Source organism: Carcharodon carcharias, chromosome 2 (assembly GCF_017639515.1).
Source record: "Carcharodon carcharias isolate sCarCar2 chromosome 2, sCarCar2.pri, whole genome shotgun sequence".
In the NCBI taxonomy this organism is placed as follows: Eukaryota; Metazoa; Chordata; class Chondrichthyes; order Lamniformes; family Lamnidae; genus Carcharodon; species Carcharodon carcharias.
Genome location: NC_054468.1, coordinates 153474780 through 153500068, shown reverse-complemented (window position 1 = coordinate 153500068; position 25289 = coordinate 153474780). Strand labels below are relative to the sequence as shown.

At 52.4% G+C, this 25289-nt stretch overlaps 1 protein-coding gene across 5 annotated transcripts in view; it reads right to left on the bottom strand.

Moving 5' to 3' along the window:
- The window catches only part of sytl3 (synaptotagmin-like 3), a 173797-nt gene that overhangs the window by 48246 nt on the left and 100262 nt on the right, over nucleotides 1-25289 (bottom strand). For all 5 annotated transcript variants that reach the window (XM_041203928.1, XM_041203938.1, XM_041203949.1 and 2 more), the window contains 2 exons: nucleotides 23996-24068; nucleotides 19617-19747 (listed from right to left, as the gene is read on the bottom strand). In XM_041203928.1, coding sequence (XP_041059862.1) covers nucleotides 19617-19747; nucleotides 23996-24068 — 204 coding nt within the window. The remainder of the gene's footprint in view (nucleotides 1-19616; nucleotides 19748-23995; nucleotides 24069-25289) is intronic.

Genomic DNA, 25289 nt, shown 5'->3' with positions numbered 1-25289 from the left:
GAACCTGCGCTGTGCGTCCCTGCTGCCGTGGATGTTGAGGCTGGCTATAGTCCTCTTCATTGTCAAAGGTACATCAAACCTTCACCTTAAGTCATTAAAAAGAAGAAGAGGACTTTTTAGACCTTCCTCTCCTTCAGGAGCCCAGCGAGAAACGTTTGGACCCTCTGCCGCGCGTTCCTATCCAACTCAGGAGACTTGAGAGCCTCGCGAGTGGACCAGAACACCAGCGGAAACGAATGCCACCGGTCCAAGGCCAACTGAACCCTGTCTCGGTGACCGCGGTGCCCCGACAAAAAGTCCCCGAGTTCCCTTGGGGGGATGAGGGGGGAGTCAGTGGAGGGCACCAGGGGATCCACCGCCTCGCTTGAGAGCGACTCCACGTAATCCCCAACGCTCACCACCGACACCCCGTCCTCCTCCAGGTCGTCGCCTCCAGCTTCCGACCGCTCCCCCGCATTGAGTACGGGGGCTGATTCGGAGCTGCCAGCTGGCTCTATCTGTGCCTCGATCCCACCCCCAGGATCAAGGCCAGAGGAGTCCTCTCTGGTCTCCTCTAAACTTTTTGGGCCAGAGGGCAGCGGCAGTTCTGATGCCCGCTCTCCTCCCGGCACCGGGTCGTCCGGGGAGCTCAGGACAAAAACAAAAAAACTGCGGATGCTGGAAATCCAAAACAAAAACAGAATTACCTGGAAAAACTCAGCAGGTCTGGCAGCATCGGCGGAGAAGAAAAGAGTTGACGTTTCGAGTCCTCATGACCCTTCTGTCGAAGGGTCATGAGGACTCGAAACGTCAACTCTTTTCTTCACCGCCGATGCTGCCAGACCTGCTGAGTTTTTCCAGGTAATTCTGTTTTTGTTTTGAGCTCAGGACAAGCTCCTGACCTAAACATAGGACGCCCGGTGTCAAGGTTTGGGAGGGAACGGGAAGGCCCTCCTTTTCGCCGCCACCCAATGACCCATTAACATTTTTAAAAATTTCAAATCTGCAGTCCCCCAACGAGCCAGAAGGTACCTCGGGGGTGTTAAGTGCACTGGAGACGGACACCTTCTCAAGGGAGGTGCCCTCAGTGACCCCCGAGGGGCCCTCTTCAGGGGACTGCAGCAGACTGGTAGGGGGAACAGTGGTAGGGGTAGGGATTTCGGGTACCCCCAGAGGGCAGGGCGAGGTTTTACTGGGTGGAGACACCACCACCTCTTCATCAGGGGAAGGGACACACCGAACTTCTTCAGTTTGGGCGTCGCCCACTTCCTCCTCCGAAGCGTGACGTCTCTTCCGGGTCAGGCTGGGGGCTAGGGAGACCTCCATTTCCGAGGCCCCCTCCTCCTTGTCCAGCCCTCCCGGACACTCCACCCTCTGGGTTTTTGATGTTTGTTTCCCCGGCTCGGGCTCCCACGTCTTTTCCCCGCCGGCCCCAGGAGCACGCGCAGGAACGACGCCGGGCCCAGCACTTGGCGCTTTAGCGCCCACGGACCCAGGAGCACACGCGGACATGACGCCGGGGCCGGATGATGTTTTTTCCCCCGAGCCGGTTTTTCCATGTGTTTGGGGGTTTTGGGGCGTTTCACGGGCCGCCTCCAAATTTCGGGTCTTCCTCCGCGCCTTCTTACGGCGCCGGGGCTCTCCCCCGCCTCACCGGCAGCCGAGATGGCAGCTGTTGCCGGGGTCGCTTCCCCTTGCGGGGAGGGAGATGGAGTGGTGGCGGGGGGAGGAGGGGCAGTGTCAGCCGCGGCCGCTTGGGTGGGGCTCGTAGCCTTGGAGGTGGGGCAGTTTTTTCTTACGTGCCCCACCTCCTTACAGGCATGGCACCGCATGCCCTCCACGGTCCAGAAGACCCGATAGGGGGTCCCCTCAAAATTAACTGAGAAGGCCCCCTCCAGGCACTCCTCCCGGGCCAAGCGGACGAAAACTTGGCGCCGGAAGGAGTACACGTGGCGGAGGGCCAAGTCTTTGAGGCCGAGCGGGACTGGCGCAACCCCTGACCTGACCTCCCCCAGCTTATTAAGGTGGGGGAGGAGGAGCCCACATGGTATAAAGGGCGGGACATTTGAAATAACAATCCTCTGGGCGGTGGCCTCAAGGGGATCCACCGCCAGAAAAGTCCCGCCCACAGTGAGCCCCTTCTGCAGGGCGAGTTGCACCACCCGCTCGGACCTCAAGAAAAAGATGGCCCTCCCATACATCATTGAGGTCGCGACAATGGCTGAGGGGCTGACGACCCCAGCCATAGCCTTTACGCAGGCCTCAATAGTCATCTCAGGGTGAGCGTAGCATTTTACCCCGAGGGCCCTGGTGAGGAGACGGAATGGCGACAGGGCAGCGGGAGCAGCAGGAGCTGCAGAAGCAACCACCCCCGCATAGGTCTTTTTTGTAGGCCCTGCCACCGGTGACAAAGCCGCCTCCGCATTAGCCCTCGAGGGCCCGACCACAGGAGATGTTGAACTGGTCTTAAGGCCAGAGCCATGCCCACCCTGGGAAGGATTGGCCATTTTTTTTTTAATTATATATACTTTTTAATATATATATATTTTTTTAAATATACAATGTTCCTCCCTAGGGAGAGAGGTAGTAATAACCTCCCCCTTTTGTACAGGAAAGGAGAGGAGGGAGAGGAGTGAAGGACAGGGAGGCACAGGAGGGAAAAGGGAAGAGTCCAGGTGGGTGTCTCCAGTGAAAGGTAGACCTTGGGTGGGGGCCTGATCACCAAGACATAGCGGCAGGGTTGGGAAAGTTAGGAAGATGTAACTCATTCGAGTTCAAACCCGTTTCCATCTGTTCCTATGCAGATGAAGTTACATTGTTTCATAGTTTGCCATTGTGAGATTTGAACTCTTGATAATCTTTTAAATGAAAACCAAATCAACAAAATTGGGATAAATCAGGCACAGCCCCTAATTCAGGTCAGCTGTAAAACCAAGAACAAAGTTTAAAGGAAACTTACAAACTTTAAATCAAAATGTGATTAAAGGGGTCAACAAAACACCCCAGTACCCGCGGTGCCCACCGAGCACGGAAGGCCTCGAGAGTGCCAGCAGACACCGCGTGCTCCTTCTCCAGGGACATCCGGCAGCGAACGTAGCCACGGAAGAGGGACAAACAATCGGGCGGGACTCCCCCGTCGATCGGCCGCTGCCTGGACCTGTTATTGGCCAACTTGGCCAGGCCCAGGAGCAGGTTCACGAGGAGGTCCTCCTCCTTCCCGACCCCCTTCCGCACCGGGTGCCCATAGATCAGGAGCGTGGGGCTGAAGTGCAAACAGAACATCAATAAAAGGTTTTTCAAATAACTAAAAAGGGAGTGCAGCCTACAACACCCTATGTATACATGGTCCACGGACTCCACAAGACCGCAAAAAGGGCACGTGTCCTGAGAGTCCATGAACCTATGCATCCTCTTATTATAGGGGACTGCTGCATGCAACACCCTCCAACCCAGGTCCCCCATAGAAAGGGGGAGGACACCTCCGTAGAGGGCCTCCCATTGGGGGCCTCCGCCACCGGACGGCAACAAGGCACGCCAGGGCGTGTCCGGGCGACGGACAAGGGCGAGAAAATGGAAGGTGTGCAGCAGCAGTCCGTACAAAAAGCCCCTCTTTGCCGTGCCAAAAGGCACAGAGGGCATGTCCCCGAGGCGGCTCATATTGCGGGGCACCAGCACCCGAGGGAGGGTTCGGGGCTTGGGGCCAATGTGGAATTCCGTCCGAACAGGGGAACGCTCAGACGGAAGACCACCGCGCACCTGGGCCACCTCAAGACCCAAAATAACGTCGGGTCCGAGCACGACCGTTCTCAGGTCTTGGATGGCATCGGCTGCGACCTGGACACTCACAGACGCGCGTCGCGCCAACTCCTGCGGGAGCATCCAGCCCAGTCCTTCGCCACCCAGCACATCCCCGATCCTGGTCACCCCTGAGGCCACAGCCCTCCTCTCCGCCAACCACTGAAAAGGACGGAGGGGTGGATTCCTGAGCAGCGGCTCTCTGAAGAGAGCCGCTACTCCTGACGGGGGAGAGCTGCGTCGCGAGGCAACCACTTTCCAGACTTTGATCAGGTCCAGGTAAAAGACGGGCAACGCCTGCAAGGAGCCACCGAGGCCCAGCTGTTCTATAAACAGGAGCTGCACGTCATAATTCAGGCCGTGCACCTGACGGAGGAAATACGTCATCAGGGCACACCATCTAGGAGGAGGCTCGACGTAGAGGTATCGCTGCAGGGTCTGAAGGCGGAAAGTCGCCACCTGTGTGCGTAGGCACACTAGCGCCTGACCACCCTCCCTAAGCGGGAGACTCAGAACCTCGGCAGCGACCCAGTGCAATCTTTTGTCCCAGAAGAAGTCGACTAACAATCTCTGGATTCTTGTGACAAAGTCCGGGGGAGGGGTCAAAGTGACCAGCCGATACCACAACATGGCGGCGATCAGCTGGTTTATGACCAGAACTCGACCTCGGTAAGATAGCACTCGGAGCAGTCCTGTCCAGCGCCGCAGGCGAGCGGTGACTTTCGTCTCCAGTTCCTGCCAGTTTGCCGGCCAGGATTCCTCAGTGGGGCAGAGATGGACCCCCAGGTAGAGGAGGCTGGTCCTGCTCCAGGTGAAAGGCCTGAGCTCCTCGGGTAGGGGATCCATCTGCCACTGACCGACCAGGAGTCCAGAACATTTACCCAGTTGATCCTGGCAGAAGAAGCGGCAGAGTAGACCTCCTGGCACTCGCGCATCCTCCGCAGGTCAGCCGGGTCACTAAACATAAGGAGCACGTCATCGGCGTAAGCCGAAAGGACCACCCCGATGCCCGGCCCGCGCAGAACCAATCCCGACAACCTCCTCCGCAAGAGGCGCAGGAAAGGCTCCACGCAGATAGAATACAACTGGCCAGACAGGGGGCAGCCCTGACGTACCCCTCTCCCAAAGCGAAGGGGCGCCGTCAGGGACCCGTTAACCTTCACTAGACACTCCGCGGCGGTGTACAGAAGTCGGATCCGGGCGACAAAATGTGTCCCGAACCCGAAAGCTCGCAGAGTTCCGAGTAAGTATTCGTGATCCACCCTGTCGAACGCCTTCTCCTGATCGAGAGACAGGAAGGCGCTCGACAGACCAGCCCTCTGGGAATGGTGGATGATGTCCCGGACCAGATGGATGTTATCATAAATGGTTCGGTCCGGGACGGTGTAGGACTGGTCAGGGTGGATCATGTGGTCCAGCACGGTGCCGAGCCGAGAAGACATGGCTCGGGCGAAGATTTTGTAGTCCGTGCTGAGGAGGGAGACCGGGCGCCAGTTTTTCAGAAGGCGGAGATCCCCCTTCTTCGGCAGCAGGGCAATCACGGCCCTGCGCCACGAAAGGGGCATCTCCCCGGTAGCAATGCTCTCCCCCAGGACCCCCGCGAAGTCGCTCCCCAAGACGTCCCAGAACGCCCTGAAGAACTCCACGGTCAGCCCGTCTAGTCCCGGGGTTTTGCCCCTAGAAAGACCGTCGAGTGCGCCGGTCAGCTCCCCCAGACTTATAGGGGAGTCGAGCTTTCCGGCGCACTCCGGCCCGACCTGCGGCAGGTCCTCCCACAAAACTCTGCAAGCTTCCTCACTGGACGGATCCGGAGAGAAAAGGGCAGTGTAGTAATCTCGGGCAATGGCCCTGATGCCCTCCGGATCCGAGACAAGTGATCCGTCGTCGGCCAGCAGCGTAAAGAGCTGCTTACGGACCCCGTGCCTTTTTTCCAGTGAGTAGAAGAAGGGAGAGCCACGGTCCATCTCCTTAAGGAAACAGATCCGCGACCTCACGAACGCGCCCCGAGACCCGACCAGTTGCAGGTCCCGCAGCGCGCCCTTCTTCTCATCGTACACCGACCGCAGGGCCGGGTCCGCGTCGGGCTGACGGAGACGTGCCTCCAGGTCGAGCACCTCCTTCTCCAACTCCTCGACCCTGGATTTGCGTCTCTTTGTCGACCCCTTCGCGTACTCTTGACAGAAAACTCGGACGTGAGCTTTGCCCACGTCCCACCATAGCCTCAAGGAGGGGAAGCCTCCCCGCTTCCTTCTCCAGCCGGCCCAGAAGCGACGGAACGAGTCCAGGAACCGCTGGTCTTCCAACAACAGGTTATTAAAATGCCAGTACGCGGACCCCGTCCAAGCGCAGAACGAAGTGAGCTCCGCCCACACCAGACGGTGGTCCGTGCACGGAACCTGCTGTATAGAAGCAGCCGGAACGCAGGACACGTACGCCTTCGAAACGTAAAGGCGGTCGAGTCTGGACGCTCCGACTCCAGGTGACACAAAGGTGAACACGCTGGAGTCAGGATGGAGATTTCGCCAGACGTCCACTAAGTCGAAGGACCTGACCAGGTCCCGCAACTTACTCACACCTCGCGTGCAGTGCGGGGTACCATGACAGTCCCGGACCCCAAGGGTGCAATGGAAATCCCTCCCGAGGACGATGCAGTCGCCAGCGTCGATGGAGCCAAGATGAGTGGACACTTCTTCAAAGAAGCTCGCTTGCTGCTGCGTGCCCAGGGGAGCGTACACATTCACAAAGTGAAGCACCGCCCCCCCCAGACGCACAGTCAGGTGCAGCAACCGGCCTGGCACCGGCTCCTTGACCCCCAAGATCTCCGGCTGAAAATGCGGGGCCAACAAGATAGCCACCCCGCCAGAATTGGAGGCTAGGTGACTCATGTAGACCCCCCCTCGCCACTCCAGGAGCCACGTGGCTTCGTCTCCCGGAACGGTATGGGTTTCTTGCAGGAAGCACAACGCATACTTCCCGTCCCTGAGGACCAAGAAGTTCTGGAACCTGCGCTGTGCGCCCCTGCTGCCGCGGATGTTGAGGCTGGCTATAGTCGTCTTCATTGTCAAAGGTACATCAAACCTTCACCTTAAGTCATTAAAAAGAAGAAGAGGACTTTTTAGTCCTTCCTCTCCTTCAGGAGCCCAGCGAGAAACGTTTGGACCCGCCGCCGCGCGTTCCTATCCAACTCGGGAGACTTGAGAGCCTCGCGAGTGGACCAGAACACCAGCGGAAAAGAATGCCACCGGTCCAAGGCCAACTGAACCCTGTCTCGGCGACCGCGATGACTCGCCAAAAAGTCCCGGAGTTCCCTTGGGGGGATGAGGGGGGAGTCAGTGGAGGGCACCAGGGGATCCACTGCCTCGCTTGAGAGCGACTCAGCATAATCTCCAGCGCTCACCACGGACACCCCGTCCTCCTCCAGGTTGTCGCCTCCAGCTTCCGACCCCTCCCCCGCATTGAGTACGGGGGCTGATACGGAGCTGCCAGCTGGCCCCACCTGTACCTCGATCCCACCCCCAGGATCAAGGCCAGAGGGGTCCTCACTGGTCTCCTCTAAAGGTTTTGGGTCAGAGGGCAGCGGCAGTTCTGATGCCCGCTCTCCTCCCGGCACCGGGTCGTCCGGGGAGCTCAGGACAAGCTCCTGACCTAAAACTAGGACGCCCGGTGCTAAGGTTTGGGAGGGAGCGGGAAGGCCTTCCTTTTCGTCGCCACCCAATGACCCGTTAACATTTTTTAAATTTTGAAAGCTACAGTCCCCCGACGAGCCAGAAGGTACCTCGGGGGTATCGAGGGTTCCTGAGTCGGGCACCACCTCAAGGGAGGTGCCTTCAGTGACCCCCGAGGGGCCCTGTTCAGGGGACTGCAGCAGGTTGACAGGGTTAACAGCGGTGGGAATCGGTGCAGGGGTTTTGTGTTCCCCCAGAGGACAGGGCGAGATTTTACTTGGTGGAGATGCCACCACTTCTTCATCGGGGAAGGGACACACCCAACTTCTTCAGTTTGGGCATCACCCACTTCCTCCTCCAAAGCGTGACGTCTCTTCCGGGTCAGGCTGGGGGCTAGGGAGACCTCCATTTCCGAGGCCCCCTCCTCCTTGTCCAGCCCTCCCGGACACTCCACCCTCTGGGTTTTGGTTGTTTGATTCCCCGGCTCGGGGTCCCGCGTCTTTTCCCCGCCGGCCCCGGGAGCACGCGCAGGGACGACGCCGGGCCCAGCACTCGGCACCTTAGCGCCCACGGGCCCGGGAGCACACGCGGACACGACGCCGGGGCCGGATGTTATCTTTTCCCCCGAGCCGGTGCTTGCAGGTGTTTGGGGGTTTTGGGGCGTTTCAGGGGCCGCCTCCAGGTTGCGGGTCTTCCTCCGCGCCTTCTTACAGCGCGGGGGCTCTCCCCCCGCCTCACCGGCAGCCGAGATGGCAGTGGACGCCGGCGTCGCCTCCCCTTGCGGGGAGGGAGATGGAGTGGTGGCGGGGGGAGGAGGGGCGGTGCCAGCCGTGGCCGCTTGGGTGGGGCTCGTGGCCTTGGAGGCGGGGCAGTTCTTCCTCACGTGCCCCGCCTCCTTACAAGCATGGCACCGCACGCCCTCCACGGTCCAGAAGACCCGATAGGCGGTCCCCTCAAAATTGATAATGAAGGCCCCCTCCAGGCACTCCTGCAGGGCCAAGCGGACAAATACCTGGTGCCGGAAGGAGTACACATGGCGGAGGGCCGAGTCTTTGAGGCCAAGCGGGATTGGTGCAACCCCCGACCTGACCTCCCCCAATTTATTAAGGTGGGGGAGGAGGAGCTCACTGGATAGAATAGGCGGGACGTTCGAAATAATAATTCTCTGGGCGGTGGCCTCAAGGGGGTCCACCGCCAGAAAAGTCCCGCCCACAGTGAGTCCTTTTTGCAGGGCGAGGTGCACCGCCCGCTCGGACCTCAAGAAGAATATGGCCTTCCCATACATTTTAGAGGCCGCGACAATGGCTGAGGGGCCGACGACCCCAGCCATAGCCTTTACGCAGGCCTCTATTGTCATTTCAGGGTGAGCATAGCTCTTTACCCCAAGGGCCCTGGTGAGGAGGCGGAATGGTGACAGGGCAGCGGGAGCAGCTGGAGCCGCAGAAGCAACCACCCCCGCATAGGTTTTCTTTTTTTGACGCCCTGCCACCGGTGACAAAACTGCCTCCATATTAGCCCTCGAGGGCCCGGCCACAGGCGATGGTGAATTGGCCTTAGGGCCAGAGTCACGCCCACCCTGGGAAGGATTGGCCATTTTGTTTTAGGAAAGGGGGTGGGGGAGAGAGGTAGAAACAACCTCCCCTCTTTTAGGCAGGAGAGGAGAGGAGGGAGAGGAGTAAAAGACAGGGAGGCACAGGAGGGAAAGAGGTAAATGTCCAGGTGGGTGTCCTCGATGGTGGATGGACGGTGGGTGGGGGCCTGATGTTCTTCAGGCAGGGGGAGGCGATGTCTTCACCAGCTATTGCTGGCCTTACTGGGAAAAGGGCTGGGATGGGGGGAGGGGTGGCAGAAAGATGGTTTCAGCACACACACACACACCCTCCCTCTCTTCCTTCCCCAACTCCTCTGGCAGTCTTCTTGCCTCCCCCTACAAAACACAGTCCTTAATTGCCCCCACCTTAAACAAAAATACACAGTTCAGACACCCACCTAGGATGTTGTTTTTCAACTCAGTCCTGGCCTCCTGGCCTTCCTGTCCTGTAGCAACAGCAGCAACTGTTCTCTTCTCTCCCTCTCTCTCCTTTAGCAGCACTGGAGGAGCAGCAGCAGAAGCAGCAGCAGCACACAGCAGAAGCAACAACCCCAAAGGCAGCAGCAGAAACAGTTGAAACACTGAGGAGCAGCAACACCAACAACACACACCTTCTCTCCTCAGTATCAGGAAACCAACTGAATCCACAATTACCTCCACGAGATCGTTAAGAAAATGAACTCTTGATAATCTTTTAAATGAAAACCAAATCAACAAAATTGGGAAAAAAATCAGGCACAGCCCCTAATTCAGGTCAGCTGTAAAACCAAGAACAAAGTTTTAAAGGAAACTTACAAACTTTAAATCAAAATGTGATTAAAGGGGTCAACAAAACACCCCAGTCCCCGCGGTGCCCACCGAGCACGGAAGGCCTCGAGAGTGCCAGCAGACACCGCGTGCTCCTTCTCCAGGGACATCCGGCAGCGAACGTAGCCGCGGAAGAGGGACAAACAATCGGGCCGGACTCCCCCGTCGATCGCCCACTGCCTGGACCTGTTAATGGCCAACTTGGCCAGGCCCAGGAGCAGGTTCACGAGGAGGTCCTCCTCCTTCCCGACCCCCTTCCGCACCGGGTGCCCATAGATCAGGAGCGTGGGGCTGAAATGCAAACAAAACATCAATAAAAGGTTTTTCAAATAACTAAAAAGGGAGTGCAGCCTACAACACCCTATGTATACATGGTCCACGGACTCCACAAGACCGCAAAAAGGGCACGTGTCCTGAGAGTCCGCGAACCAATGCATCCTCTTATTATAAGGGACTGCTGCATGCAACACCCTCCAACCCAGGTCTCCGATAGAAAGGGGGAGGACACCTCCGTAGAGGGCCTCCCATCGGGGGCCTCAGCCGCCGGACGGCAACAAGGCACGCCAGGGCGTGTCCGGTCGACGGACAAGGGCGAGAAAATGGAAGGTGTGCAGCAGCAGTCCGTACAAAAAGCTCCTATTTGCCGTGCCAAAAGGCACAGAGGGCATGTCCCCGAGGCGGCTCATATTGCGGGGCACCAGCACCCGAGGGAGGGTTCGGGGCTTGGGGCCAATGTGGAATTCCGTCCGAACAGGGGAACGCTCAGACGGAAGACCACCGCGCACCTGGGCCGCCTCAAGACCCAAAATAACGTCGGGTCCGAGCACGACCGTTCTCAGGTCTTGGATGGCATCGGCTGCGACCTGGACACTCACAGACGCGCGTCGCGCCAACTCCTGCGGGAGCATCCAGCCCAGTCCTCCGCCACCCAGCACGTCCCTGATTCTGGTCACCCCTGAGGCCACAGCCCTCCTCTCCGCCAACCACTGAAAAGGACGGAGGGGCGGATTCCTGAGCAGCGGCTCTCTGACGATAGCCGCTACTCCTGACGGGGGAGAGCTGCGTCGCGAGGCGACCACTTTCCAGACTTTGATCAGGTCCAGGTAAAAGACGGGCAACGCCTGCAAGGAGCCACCGAGGCCCAGCTGTTCTATAAACAGGAGCTGCACGTCATAATTCAGGCCGTGCACCTGACGGAGGAAATACGTCATCAGGGCACACCATCTAGGAGGAGGCTCGACGTAGAGGTATCGCTGCAGGGTCTGAAGGCGGAAAGTCGCCACCTATGTGCGTAGGCACACTAGCGCCTGACCACCCTCCCTAAGCGGGAGACTCAGAACCTCGGCAGCGACCCAGTGCAATCTTTTGTCCCAGAAGAAGTCGACTAACAATCTCTGGATTCTTGTGACAAAGTCCGGGGGAGGGGTCAAAGTGACCAGCCGATACCACAACATGGCGGCGATCAGCTGGTTTATGACCAGAACTCGACCTCGGTAAGATAGCACTCGGAGCAGTCCTGTCCAGCGCCGCAGGCGAGCGGTGACTTTCGTCTCCAGTTCCTGCCAGTTTGCCGGCCAGGATTCCTCAGCGGGGCAGAGATGGACCCCCAGGTAGAGGAGGCTGGTCCTGCTCCAGGTGAAAGGCCTGAGCTCCTCGGGTAGGGGATCCATCTGCCACTGACCGACCAGGAGTCCAGAACATTTACGCCAGTTGATCCTGGCAGAAGAAGCGGCAGAGTAGACCTCCTGGCACTCGCGCATCCTCCGCAGGTCAGCCGGGTCACTAAACATAAGGAGCACGTCATCGGCGTAAGCCGAAAGGACCACCCCGATGCCCGGCCCGCGCAGAACCAATCCCGACAACCTCCTCCGCAAGAGGCAAAAACCCGTTTCCATCTGTTTCAGATGAAGTTACATTGTTTCATAGTTTGCCATTGTGAGATTTGAACTCTTGATACTCTTTTGAGTAAACCTGTTTCCATCTGTTTCAGATGAAGTTACATTGTTTCATAGTTTGCCATTGTGAGATTTGAACTCTTGATAATCTTTTAAATGAAAACCAAATCAACAAAATTGGGATAAATCAGGCACAGCCCCTAATTCAGGTCAGCTGTAAAACCAAGAACAAAGTTTAAAGGAAACTTACAAACTTTAAATCAAAATGTGATTAAAGGGGTCAACAAAACACCCCAGTCCCCGCGGTGCCCACCGAGCACGGAAGGCCTCGAGAGTGCCAGCAGACACCGCGTGCTCCTTCTCCAGGGACATCCGGCAGCGAACGTAGCCGCAGAAGAGGGACAAACAATCGGGCGGGACTCCCCCGTCGATCGCCCGCTGCCTGGACCTGTTAATGGCCAACTTGGCCAGGCCCAGGAGCAGGTTCACGAGGAGGTCCTCCTCCTTCCCGACCCCCTTCCGCACCGGGTGCCCATAGATCAGGAGCGTGGGGCTGAAGTGCAAACAAAACATCAATAAAAGGTTTTTCAAATAACTAAAAAGGGAGTGCAGCCTACAACACCCTATGTATACATGGTCCACGGACTCCACAAGACCGCAAAAAGGGCATGTGTCCTGAGAGTCCGTGAACCTATGCATCCTCTTATTATAAGGGACTGCTGCATGCAACACCCTCCAACCCAGGTCCCCGATAGAAAGGGGGAGGACACCTCCGTAGAGGGCCTCCCATCGAGGGCCTCCGCCGCCGGACGGCAACAAGGCACGCCAGGGCGTGTCCGGTCGACGGACAAGGGCGAGAAAATGGAAGGTGTGCAGCAGCAGTCCATACAAAAAGCCCCTCTTTGCCGTGCCAAAAGGCACAGAGGGCATGTCCCCGAGGTGGCTCATATTGCGGGGCACCAGCACCCGAGGGAGGGTTCGGGGCTTGGGGCCAATGTGGAATTCCGTCCGAACAGGGGAACGCTCAGACGGAAGACCACCGCGCACCTGGGCCACCTCAAGACCCAAAATAACGTCGGGTCCGAGCACGACCATTCTCAGGTCTTGGATGGCATCGGCTGCGACCTGGACACTCACAGACGCGCGTCGCGCCAACTCCTGCGGGAGCATCCAGCCCAGTCCTCCGCCACCCAGCACGTCCCCGATCCTGGTCACCCCTGCAGCCACAGCCCTCCTCTCCGCCAACCACTGAAAAGGACGGAGGGGCGGATTCCTGAGCAGCGGCTCTCTGACGATAGCCGCTACTCCTGACGGGGGAGAGCTGCGTCGTGAGGCGACCACTTTCCAGACTTTGATCAGGTCCTGGTAAAAGACGGGCAACGCCTGCAAGGAGCCACCGAGGCCCAGCTGTTCTATAAACAGGAGCTGCACGTCATAATTCAGGCCGTGCACCTGACGGAAGAAATACGTCATCAGGGCACACCATCTAGGAGGAGGCTCGACGTAGAGGTATCGCTGCAGGGTCTGAAGGCGGAAAGTCACCACCTGTGTGCGTAGGCACACTAACGCCTGACCACCCTCCCTAAGCGGGAGACTCAGAACCTCGGCAGCGACCCAGTGCAATCTTTTGTCCCAGAAGAAGTCGACTAACAATCTCTGAATTCTTGTGACAAAGTCCGGGGGAGGGGAGACATAGCGGCAGGGTTGGGAAAGTTAGGAAGATGTAACTCATTCGAGTTCAAACCCGTTTCCATCTGTTCCTATTCAGATGAAGTTACATTGTTTCATAGTTTGCCATTGTGAGATTTGAACTCTTGATCTTGGGGTTACAAACCCCAGTACCATAACCACTTGGCTATTTAGGCCAAGCTGTTAAGAAGATGTAACTCTTTCGAGTACAAACCCATTTCCATCTGTTTCAGATGAAGTTACATTGTTTCATAGTTTGCCATTGTGAGATTTTTTTGAACTCTTGATCTTGGGGTTACAAACCCAGTAGCATAACCACTTGGCTATTTAGGCCAAGCCAAAGACATAGCAGCAGGGTTGGGAAAGTTAGGAAGATGTAATTCTTTCGAGTACAATCCCATTTCCATCTGTTTCAGATGAAGTTACATTGTTTCATAGTTTGCCATTGTGAGATTTGAACTCTTGATCTTGGGGTTACAAATCCAGTACCATAATCACTTGGCTATTTAGGCCAAGCGATGTAACTCTTTTGAGTACAAATACATTTCCATCTGTTTCAGATGAAGTTACATTGTTGCATAGCTTGCCATTGTGAGATTTGAACTCTTGATCTTGGGGTTACAAACCCAGTACCATAACCACTTCGCTATTTAGGCCAAGTTAATAATGGAGTATGACCAGAGTGCTGGTGCACAGTGTGCTGGTAACTCTTTCGAGTACAAACCCGTTTCCATCTGTTTCAGATGAAGTTACATTGTTTCATAGTTTGCCATTGTGAGATTTGAACTCTTGATCTTGGGGTTACAAACCCAGTATCATAACCACTTGGCTATTTAGGCCAAGCGTTAAGAAGATGTAGTTGCACAGCCTGGGCATGGGTGTTAATCACTTGTACATAATGTTCACTATTGTAAATAAATACCCAAGGATGTCTCCCTGCCTATGGCTCCTTGTTCTGATGAGCAGTGTTCATGTCACTCAGATGTGAAACCTTTCTGCACAAGATACAAGGCAGGTGTCTCAGTCCAGGCCTCTTTCTTGTGCTTTGTGCAGCCTTCAGACCAAAGTGATGGTCCGACACAGACTCCCTGACATATAGTGATGCCTGCACTTCGACGTGCCTGTCATTGCTGCCAGAATGTCGTGGGTACGGGTCACAGATTTCAGTCATTCTCTTTGTGTGCTCTCAGCGCCTTTAAGGTGGGGCCAGCCCCCATCTCTTCAGCATCTGTGACCAGTGATGCTGTGCTCCTGAAGCAGCCAGGTGTTGAAGGCTGACAAAGGATCTGAAGCTTTTGAAGTTTCATGGCTTCACCTCTATGATATGACCCTGATCACAGATCGCAAGTGAGCTGTCCTCGGCCAGACAGGAGTCAGACATTCTCAGAGGCCATGTGACAATCAATGGAGTGTCCTCACTGCATGTCGTCATCATCCTCCTGCAATCGACTGACTATTAGGGCCTCCACTGTGTCTCCATGACAGGAGCATTATCACAGAGGATATGGCACTGCCATAAATCAGACTGGAGTCAAACATTCATAGGTGCAATGTGAGGACCCATGGTGTCTCCTCACTGCATGTTGTCATCATCCTCCACAAATCTAGCAGCTACAAGGGACTTCTGAGTGCGCCTGTCTCATCCAGCCAATGAGAGGGCCTCATTGCTGTCATCATCACCTTCGACGACCTCATCATCCTTATCATCATTGGCATCCTCCTCTTCAGAGGAAACCTTCATCTCCTGCATCTCCTCCTCAGCCAGCTCCTCTCCCTGTTACAGCGCCAGGTTGTAAAGGGTGCAGCAGGTGACAATGATGGGTGACACCCTTTGTGGACTGAAGGGCTCCACCATTCCAGTCCAGGCACCGGAACCTCATTTTCAGCATCTGAATGGTTTGCCCCACCAAGTTGCGAGTTGCAGCTTGGGCCTCATTATACCTTCGCTCTGCTGCAGTCTGAGGCTGCCACACGGGTGTCATCGGCCACGTCCTCTGTGGGCAGCCCTTGTGCCTGAGGAGCCAACCCTGCAGCTCTGAGGACCCTGGAAGACATCAGGGATCTGTGACCAACTGAGAATGTAGGAGTCATGCACACTCCCTGGAAACCGTGTGCGTACCTGCAGGATGCACTTGTGGTGGTCACACATCAGCTGCATATTCAGCCAGTGGAAGCTTTTGTGGTTGACATAGTTGACCTTTTGTTGCAATGGAGACCTGAGCGCCACGTGAGTGTAGTCAATCACACCCTGCACCTATCAGAAACCCGAGATCTGGGCAAATCCAATCGCTCTTGCATCCTGGCTGTCCTGGTCCCAGGTGAAATGTATAAAGTTGTGTGCCCTCGCGAAGATGGCATCCGTGACCTCATGGATGCAGTTGTGGGTGGAGGCTTGTGACATCCCACGGAGGTTGCCTGTGGAGCCCTGAAAGGAACCACTGGTGTAGAAATTGAGCGCCACAGTCACTTACATGGCCACTGGTAATGGATGCCCTCCATGTCCATGTGGCACCAAGCCCTGCAGTAAGTGGCAGATGTGTCCAACCAGTTCCCTAGACATGCGCAGTCTTCAGCGACACTGCTTCTCGGCCATCTGCAGGAATGAAAGGCAGCATCTATAGATCCTGGGTCTAGCAAGGCGCCGAAAAACGACAGCTTGCTGTTGTTCTTCAGTGGTGTGTGCGGGAGGCCCAGCTGCCCCTTCTTCCTGAGGGTGATGCTCCTCCCTCTGTGCAGCCAGGTGCCTCCATCGCTCTTTTTGTCATCTTGGCTCTCTATATGCTACAAGGCATACAGCTAGTTCACCAGGTTCCATGTGCCTGATGTACCCCTCTTGCAGTATGAAAGAGAGAGACACATGGGTTAGCTTGGGTGTACTAAGATCCTCTCTTGGTTAAGGCTGAAGGCCCCTTAAAGCATCTCAGAGAGCGCTGGCAACCACTTGGGTAGCGCTGCATGGCTGCCCAAAACCCCACCCACCTCCGCCCCACTCCACCTGACCGATTGACAGCAGCTTTGCCCATTGAACTGTATGCTGTGCTCTCAGCTCTAGTGCAGACAGTCTCCTAACCTGCGCTGCAAGGCCGCTCTGTTCGCTTAAACCATGGGGGGAGACTGGTCCAAACCGGGATGCTGACAGTGCAAGGGGCTGTGAGCTCCTCCACCAGTAACTGCTCCATGACCAGCTTCCGCAAGGAGATTATACAGCGTGCCCAGTCGTCTAACTGTTCTGCAGTCCACTAAAATGCTCACTAGTTTGCAGTCTGTGCTTGAGGGGTGAAAAGCTCTGGAGCATTTGGTGGCACTTTCAGGCCTCTGTGTTGCTTGAGTGGGCAGGTAAGCTAGAGATAAAAACAAAAAAACTGCGGATGCTGGAAATCCAAAACAAAAACAGAATTACCTGGAAAAACTCAGCAGGTCTGGCAGCATCGGCGGAAAAGAAAAGAGTTGACGTTTCGAGTCCTCATGACCCTTCGACAGAACTTGAGTTCGAGTAAATCTTGTCGCAGAGAGGAACAGAACTTCTTCAAGGAGGTAGGCATTTCTTGAAGAGCAGTGGCAGTCAATTAAACACAGAGATAAAAACAAAAAAACTACGGATGCTGGAAATCCAAAACAAAAACAGAATTACCTGGAAAAACTCAGCAGGTCTGGTAAGCTAGAGGCCTGACTTCAAGCATGTCAATGTGGCTGTCTCTGAACTGTCTCAGCTGCAGAGGAAAGGTCACTTAATACAAGGTTTCCCTAATGAATGGTCACTTCCCTCCCTACAACCTGTACGTGCTACCATTAATTGCAGGGCAACCCCTGCCCCCCACCATCCCCCAAACAGTCCAGCCCATCTCCACTGCAGGGCAGCCCTTGCCCCCACCCCGTCACCTCAACCACAGGGCAGCCCTTGCACCCCCGCCCTCCAACACAGCTCAACCTTGAAGTCCAACAGGCAACCCGGGTGAGCATTGTGCAACGTTACTGTGCACTTACTTCCAAGGGCCCCTCAAAGTGCAGCCCACCAAGTGCACATCTTATATATGCTGTTGTGAAACATGTTGCAGTACAATCACGCCGATGTAGGCAGACGATCCAGCAGGGGAGTGGGGGGTCGGGGGGGGGGGTGCGGTGGGGGTGCGGTGGCAGTGTGATTCCAATGGACTGGCCTTCTAATGATATGCAGATATATTGCAATCAAGTTCCCGACATCAAATGGCAGGAAATACGGTTTTCCATTGACGGGTTGAGCAGACGATCGCAAATTGGTTTCACAACATCGTGAAACCAATTTCTGGTCTTCTCACCGTATTGTTTGCTCACACCACTGAACACGCCCGACGCCAGCTGGCAGGGAAAATTCCACCCAGAGACTCCAGTGCAGTATTGTGGGAGTGCTGTATAGGTTGGAGGTACTATCTTTAAGATAAACCGAAGCCTTGTCAGCCCTCTAGGTTGACGTAAAAGATCCCACATGGCGCTATTTCAAACAAATCTGCTTGTAGGAGCTTCCTGTGCATAAATTGACTGTGGTATTTCCTACATTAAAATGCCTCAAAAGTATTTAATTGGCTGTAAAGTTCTTTGGCATATCTTGAGATTGTGGAAGCTACTATATAACTAAGACTTTCTTTCACTGCTAAACTTAGTGCCTTTACCTTCCATTCCATCACATTTGTTGAACTACAATACCTCCAGAAAGCAGTAAATTCCCACCCTACAGAACTGGGCTGAATTTCTAAATCCCAGGACCAGCACAACACCTCACCACTTCACCCCTGCCATGTTGAGGGAATACTGGGTGCAAAGGACTGTGGAAAATCACAGAGAGCAATGGATGAGGCTCCCTGTTACAAGCAGAGATTTAAAATATTATCCCTTAGGCATAGTATGAATGAAAGGATTCATTCTGTGGAGCTCCAGTCTTGATGGGTCGCTCAGCTGCAGTGGGCACAGGTCCCAGTAACTGAGCTACAGTGTTACTGCCTAAACAAAGGAGCAGAACCCACAAATTCAATATTTTCGTTGAAAATGGAACCTGCTGAGTTCCTGCAAATGGCAAACAACCTACATGCAGCAGCAAGAATGTTCATTTACGGTTGTATCTCCCAGTCTTCTTGGTCCTAGAGCTTTACTTGGTAGTCTGCAGGGATCAAAGAGGAGTTTCATAGGCCTGAATCTTGCACACATGATCGGCGGGCCCAAAAGCGGATGTGAAATGCACTTCTGGCAACGGTTGGACCCCAAATGCAATTTCATGCTGGCTGGCCAATTAATGGGCAGCTAGCATGAAACAAGCAGTGAGAAAAACTCAGCGCTGCAGGGGAGAGGGGATGGTGGTGTGAAGAGGGTGAGCAGCAAGAAAAGTGAGAGTGTGGGCGGGCACTTCTAATGAACTCCCTGAAGGCGGACAACTGCTGTGGAGCTACCTCACGGGACTGCAGACTTGTAGAAATTAAATGAGAAGAAAAAAATGCAACAAATTGTGTCCATGCAGCACATTCAAGCACCTGGCAGCAGAACTCAAAAAACCTCAGTCCTCAGACTTTTTTATTATATTTCACTCTGGACATTTCATCCTGCCCTGGATCAAGGTTCTAGCAAAAACATGAAGGTTGTCTGGCCAATTGGCCCATCCGCCAACTGTAAAGGTGGGTGGGCCACGTAAAATCATTTTCAATTGACTCCTTAATAGGCTTAGTTGCCCAGTTAATTGTCAGTGGGTGCGCTTCTGACTGCCACACGTGCCAGCCGAGCAAAATATTACGCGAGTGCGTGACGAAGTCAGGATGCTCGTCCAATGTCTTCTCGCACGTTTTCACGCATTATTGGGTTGTGCATCCACTCAAACGATGTAAAATTATGGCCATAGAGTTTTTTCCAAAATTGGTCTCTTTTTTTTGTTTGTTTTTCTGCTTCTTGCAGGGGACCACTTGGCCATGCAAAGTGGAGGGGATAATGGCATGCTCAAGTTACATGGGATAGACTTGATGGAAGAGCTATTCTTTCCCTCTCCATTCCCATACATTCATATAGGCAATCTATTAAGGTCTGACTTAACTCTGGACCATACTGTAACAAAACTGTCTAACTGGACGAGGTCTCAATGTAAGCCTTTACTCTGGATTTACACTAGGACTAAACTTGTAGTGGAAAACCTCCTAAGTTATCAAGCTATCTCTCCGAAGTATATTGTGTAGATCATACCTTGCAGGAGTTGACTAAGGCTGTGTCTGACAGACTTCTTCTCTCTTTCTTTAGCTCACAGTCTTCTTTCCCATAATCTGCTGTGAGTAATTTGCTGCCCTTCATCACATCTTCTTGGGACTTGGAGATTTCTAGAAAGACTCAAACATTAAAAACTAACACAATAAAACATTATATTCATCAATACTGTCAATATTTATTTACTTTAGACTAGAACACAGAATCAGATTTATTAATGAAACTGAAAACTCCCATAAAGTACTTGAAATTCAGTCAAATACACAATTATTTTTATGACTAGAAGAACAAATTTTAACCTGGGCTGTGTTCTGTGTGGGTTGAAGGGGTAGGAATTGGGGGTGCTGTGTGAGCATTACTTGTTGGTGTGAAGCCTGGGCTTTTTAACAGCCAATTAGTCCTCAGTTAGTATTTGATTACATGAAGGACAGCGAGCAGGAGTGGATTTGTGGCAAGAAATGGATGCTGCTGGGAAGCGGAGGGAACAGTCCTCAGCATAGGATGGGCAGGAAGAAAATGGGGGTTTGTTGCACAATCGATGTCAATCAGAGTCAGGAATAACAAAAGATGCTAAAGGATTCCTTGTGGGGCCTTGAGAGCATTCCTACACCTTTTTAAACTCCCAAAGAATCCTTCCAAAAAATTTTAAAAATAGTTTATTTTTGCCTATCATGTCAGGTTTCACTGGCAGCTTTGATGCCATGTGAATCTCCCACATTTTAAGTTAAAATGATGATACAGCACTAGTGATGTCTTTAAGCTGCAACTTTCACATTCTAATTAGGCCCCCCACCTGTGGCAGGTGACCTCCATGTTGCCAGAATCTTGTAAAATTGCAACAGACATGAGCGCATTGGAAAAGTGTGGGAAATCCTCAATCAGTATTTGAGCCACTCGCTAGCCTTGCTTGTGCTGGGAGGGCTAGATTAAAATCGTGCCTGGAAATCCCAAGTCATTTTGCTTATCCTGGTTCAGAATTTGTAAATGTAGTTGTATGTTATACTGGGCTGTGGTGGCAACATCCTTTAGAATTATAACTTAAAAATGTGACCTGATATAGATCTTTCTGTTTGCTTTTTTTGTGAAACCATCAAGGAAATGTTTTAAATTCGATCTTCTTAAAAATTGATTTCTTCAATTGAATCTTCCAAATCCAAGTTTCACATTAGGGCCTGGATTTCCACTACCAAGGTGGGTAGCTCAGGTCTGGAAACTTTTTGGCTCGCAGCATCTGCCTTGGTACAAAGACCCCTGAATTTTTTTTATTCATTCACAGGATGTGGGCTTCGCTGGCTGGGCCAGAATTTATTGCCCATCCCTACTTGCCCTTGAGAAGCTGGCGATGAGCTGCCTTCTTGAACCACTGTGAACTAAATGGTGTAGATATACCCACAGTGCTGTTAGGAAGGGAGTTCCAGGATTTTGACCCAGCCACAGTGAAGGGACTGCGATATGTTTCCAAATCAGGATGGTGAGGGGGCTTGGAGGGGAACTTCCAGGTGATGCAGTTCTCATCTATCTGCTGCACTTGTCCTTCTAGGTGGTAGTGGTTGTGAGTTTAGAGGGTGCTGTCTAAGGAGTCATGATGAATTCCTGCAGTGCATCTTGTAGATGATACATACTGCTGCCACTGCGTGTCGGTGGTGGAGGGAGTGAATGTTTGTAGATGTGGTGCCAATATCTTTGCTCCAATGGGATGGCTGTGGGATAGAGTCGGGCTCAATGCCCCCAGCAGCAGATTGGAGATGGTCACAGGGGCAACCGAGTGCCAAGGTGGGTTGGTTAAAAGACCTGCCTCAGTTCTCTGGGATTTCATCCCAGTTGTCTGGTTACATTTTAGGCCCCCCGGCCCTCGAACCTTACACCCCATCACCCACCCTACTCACTATCCATGCCCCCTTGCCAACTCAATGCCAACTCACGCTCTCCACCCACACTGCAATGGCTCCTTATAGTCCCCATGCCAACTCATGGTCACTCCATGCCCATTCAACCAGTGTATACTAAATACAGAACCAATTAAACCTATAGTAAAAATGGCATGTAAAACTGCTTAGAAGAAATACACATTCATCATTCTTTGAAAAACACTGGTGTCCCTACAACACTTTAAAATTGTTAATCTTGTTTAGATTAAGAGGTGTGAATTGTTAAAACTTCTGTTATTGATACCTTAATGGTCTGTTTGATTGATATCTTTATAGGATTGTAAGAACACCAATTTTTTTCAAAAAATTATAAATGGATGTTTTTTTTCTAAACAGTTTCACACACGCCAATGTGTTCATCGCTTATGTACATAGTATATACTGGGTGAATGGACATGGAAGGGCCATGCATTGGCATGGGGACCATAAGGGGCCATTGGGTGCTCTTGGGAGGGAGTGACTTGAATTGAGTTGTGGATCATGGGAGCTGTAAGGGATCATTAGGGTATGTGGGGTCATGAGTTGGCATTGTGTTGGCATTGAGGGGACATGGGGGGAATGGGTAAGACATTTTGAACTTACCTTTCAAAAGGTTCCCGAATACAGACTACAGTTCATGGCTTCTCTTAAATCTGTGAACTACAAATTATGGAGTAGCTCGTCCAACTCCATGAAAATTGCGCAGGTGGCTAGGTGATACCCACCCCTAGAGGGTTAGGACCACAAGGTGCGGGCTTGCTATCCTTATCCTATGTCAGCAAAAATTGGGGGTTTCAGGAACGAGGACGAGAATTCTGGAATTCAGTCCCACTCGCCATTTTTACATGGCTCTGAAGTCCTTCTGACTCCACGAAAATCCGGGCCTAGGTCTGGAATGAAGCATATATCAGCACATCCACAAATCTACACTAAATATATTGACCTACGTATGCTGACACACAAAAACAATCAAAACATTTTTGCTCTACACTAAAAAGAAGATATTGCACTCTGATGGTCTCAATGCACATCAAGGAATTGTATTTCCCCTGCCCAGGATTATTCATCTATTAAAAAAATCTCCCCTCCAGTCTACAACCTAAACTTTAATGGGCAACATTTTCCCCCCGTCAGGGAGGGATGTGTGGGAGCGGACGTAGGTAGGCGGGTTCCCAATCATTTTATGTGGGCAGGCTATGCGCACGAAAGAGATCACAGATCACCCTGAGGCAAAGTGCAGCCTCAGGGAGATCACAGGAAGTCTTAAAACTTTGTGGAAGTGTGGAAAAAAAATTCCTGACATGTTCCCTCATGTGACACTATAACATGAGCTGGGACGTGTCAATTTCTTTTATTTCAATATTTCATAAACATTTTAAAGCCCTTATGAAACCTCATCCTGCCCATGGATGAGGTTTCATGTTTTTTTCTAAAGGCCGCCTGGCCTCCTTGCCTGCCCGCCACATTAAGATTGGATGGGCAGGTCCTTTAATTAGCTTAATTACTATGTTAAAGGCCTTAAGTGGCCATTGACAGTTCGGCGGGTGCGCAACCGACCTGAAAATGTAAATGACACGGAGTGACATCGGGATGCCCGCCCGACATCACCCCACGTCATTTTACGTGTCAATGAGCGGGCCCTGCCCCCCCACCGGTCGCTGACTGGGAGATGCAGCCCATTAACTGAGGAACAGTGTTTGGACCATGCAAATTACAAGAAGCCCTGGACCAATCAAATGTTATCAAGAGCTGATCCAGTACTAAGTTCATTAGATGCAAGGAATGATCCCCAAATCGACCCTTTGCACTGGATCCCACAAGGCAAACACCACATCTACACTAACCTGGCTTTCTTCTTTACATGTACTGGTAGGCCAGTTATGCATTCACAATGACAACCCACATTTCTGTTGTATAAAAATAAATTGCATAAATAAAAGTGAAATTTAGCAGCATGTGTGGAGGGAGAAACAGTTAACGTTTCGAGTCCATTCTAATTCTTCTTCCGAAGAAGAGCCATATTGAACTCAAAACATTAACTCTGTTCCCCTGTCCACAGATGCTGCCAGACCTGCTGAGTTTTTCCAGCAGTTACTGTTTTGACATTTATATGGCACCTAGAACATAGTAAAATGCCCATAGCACTTTACAGTAGTGTTATGAGACAAAAATTGCCACCAAGCCAAGGAATAATATATTAGAGAATCTTCCATTTTTACTTCAGTTTTCCAGCAGGCTTTAAATTGTGGTAACTTGTTACCATTTGATTAGAATTCTACTTGTTGGCCATTTCATAATGGAGCCCCTTTTTTAGTTACAAAGTTGAAAGACCACTAAATCTTATTGAGTGAGCTCAAGCTAAAGCACTACAAAGAACAAAATATTAAACTCCTTGTGAGGAAGGGAGTTCAAAGATGACACTAAAACTGAAGAGATGGAATTGAATTGACTTACGTTTGATGTGGCCAGTGAGAGACCAAAACAAATTCTCCATAGATCTGGTGAATCCTTTAGAATGCTTTTCCTCCTAAGGGTCATCAAATCAGCTTTGATCAATTGTACAGTTCTGACAAGGTCCATTCAACTTAGCACTTAACAGAATAACATAAACACATGGGTTGTGAAATTCAATCAACTAGCGCCACTTCCAGCTAGGCAGCCGTACCTTTATGTAAAAGCACAAGAGGTGCCACTAGCTGCTAGCTAATGGATGCTTTTCAGGCAGGCCACCCGTATCGTGTAACTGGAATTGCACACGCAACGTGTCCCCTGCACGTGCCCAAAGAGGTTGAAAAGGCAGGATCATGATATCACAGATGTCAATGCAACGCACAAATATTAAATTGGCAACAAATATACAAGAAGCATTCCTTATTCACTCCTTAAACAGCAAACATTAGCAAGCAAGATGAGCTCTGTTCTGGGGCTATTTAAAGGATCATTCAACAAGTCCCAGCCAAGGTGTTTTTGAATTACATCACATAACATTGGTTGAAGCACTGTGCTTAGTTGATGAAAGAACTTGAAGGTTTTTGCTGTTTAATGAAAGACTGCTTTTGCATAAGTATGGTGGAAGTAGTTGCAATGTCACTTGCTCATGCAGGTCAGGCGGAGGAGGAAGCAGAAAGGGGAACTTCTGTGACGAGGAATGAGTAGGGTGGCTCTCCTTAGGAGACCCTACACTTACAGTGTCTTCTGGGAGCACTAGTCCTACGATGCGTTGAGCCAAGAGGCTTGGTTAACTAAAGAGGAGTTGATGGAGTTCACAAAGACCTGGAGCCTCAAACCAGGGTGGAAATGGCCCCAGTGGCTGTGAAGATCATCATCTCCTTTTTATTCTTTGCAACCAGTTTCTTTCATGCAGGAGCTGACAACATTAGCAACATGTCTCAATTTGCCATCCAAGGAAGAATCCTGAAGGAGACAGAGACACTCTAAGAAGGAGAGGGGGCTTCATCCTCTTCTCCCTGAGGAAGGATGACCAGGATGAGAGGGCGTGTAGGTTCACCAGATTAGCAGGCTTCTGATGGTGCAGGGCACTATCAACTGCACAAAATGCTCTATTAACATGCAGCTGGGTGAGAGCACACCAAGAATTTCATTTGGTCAATGCTGCCATGATGTTTTTGTCCTTCGTCCACTAGCTTCAGGCCTCCAAGGTTGACAACCGATGGCTGCTCGGAAACAAGGGATAATGCATCCACACATGGCTCATGACCCCCTTCTGCCACCCCACCACGCAGGTCAG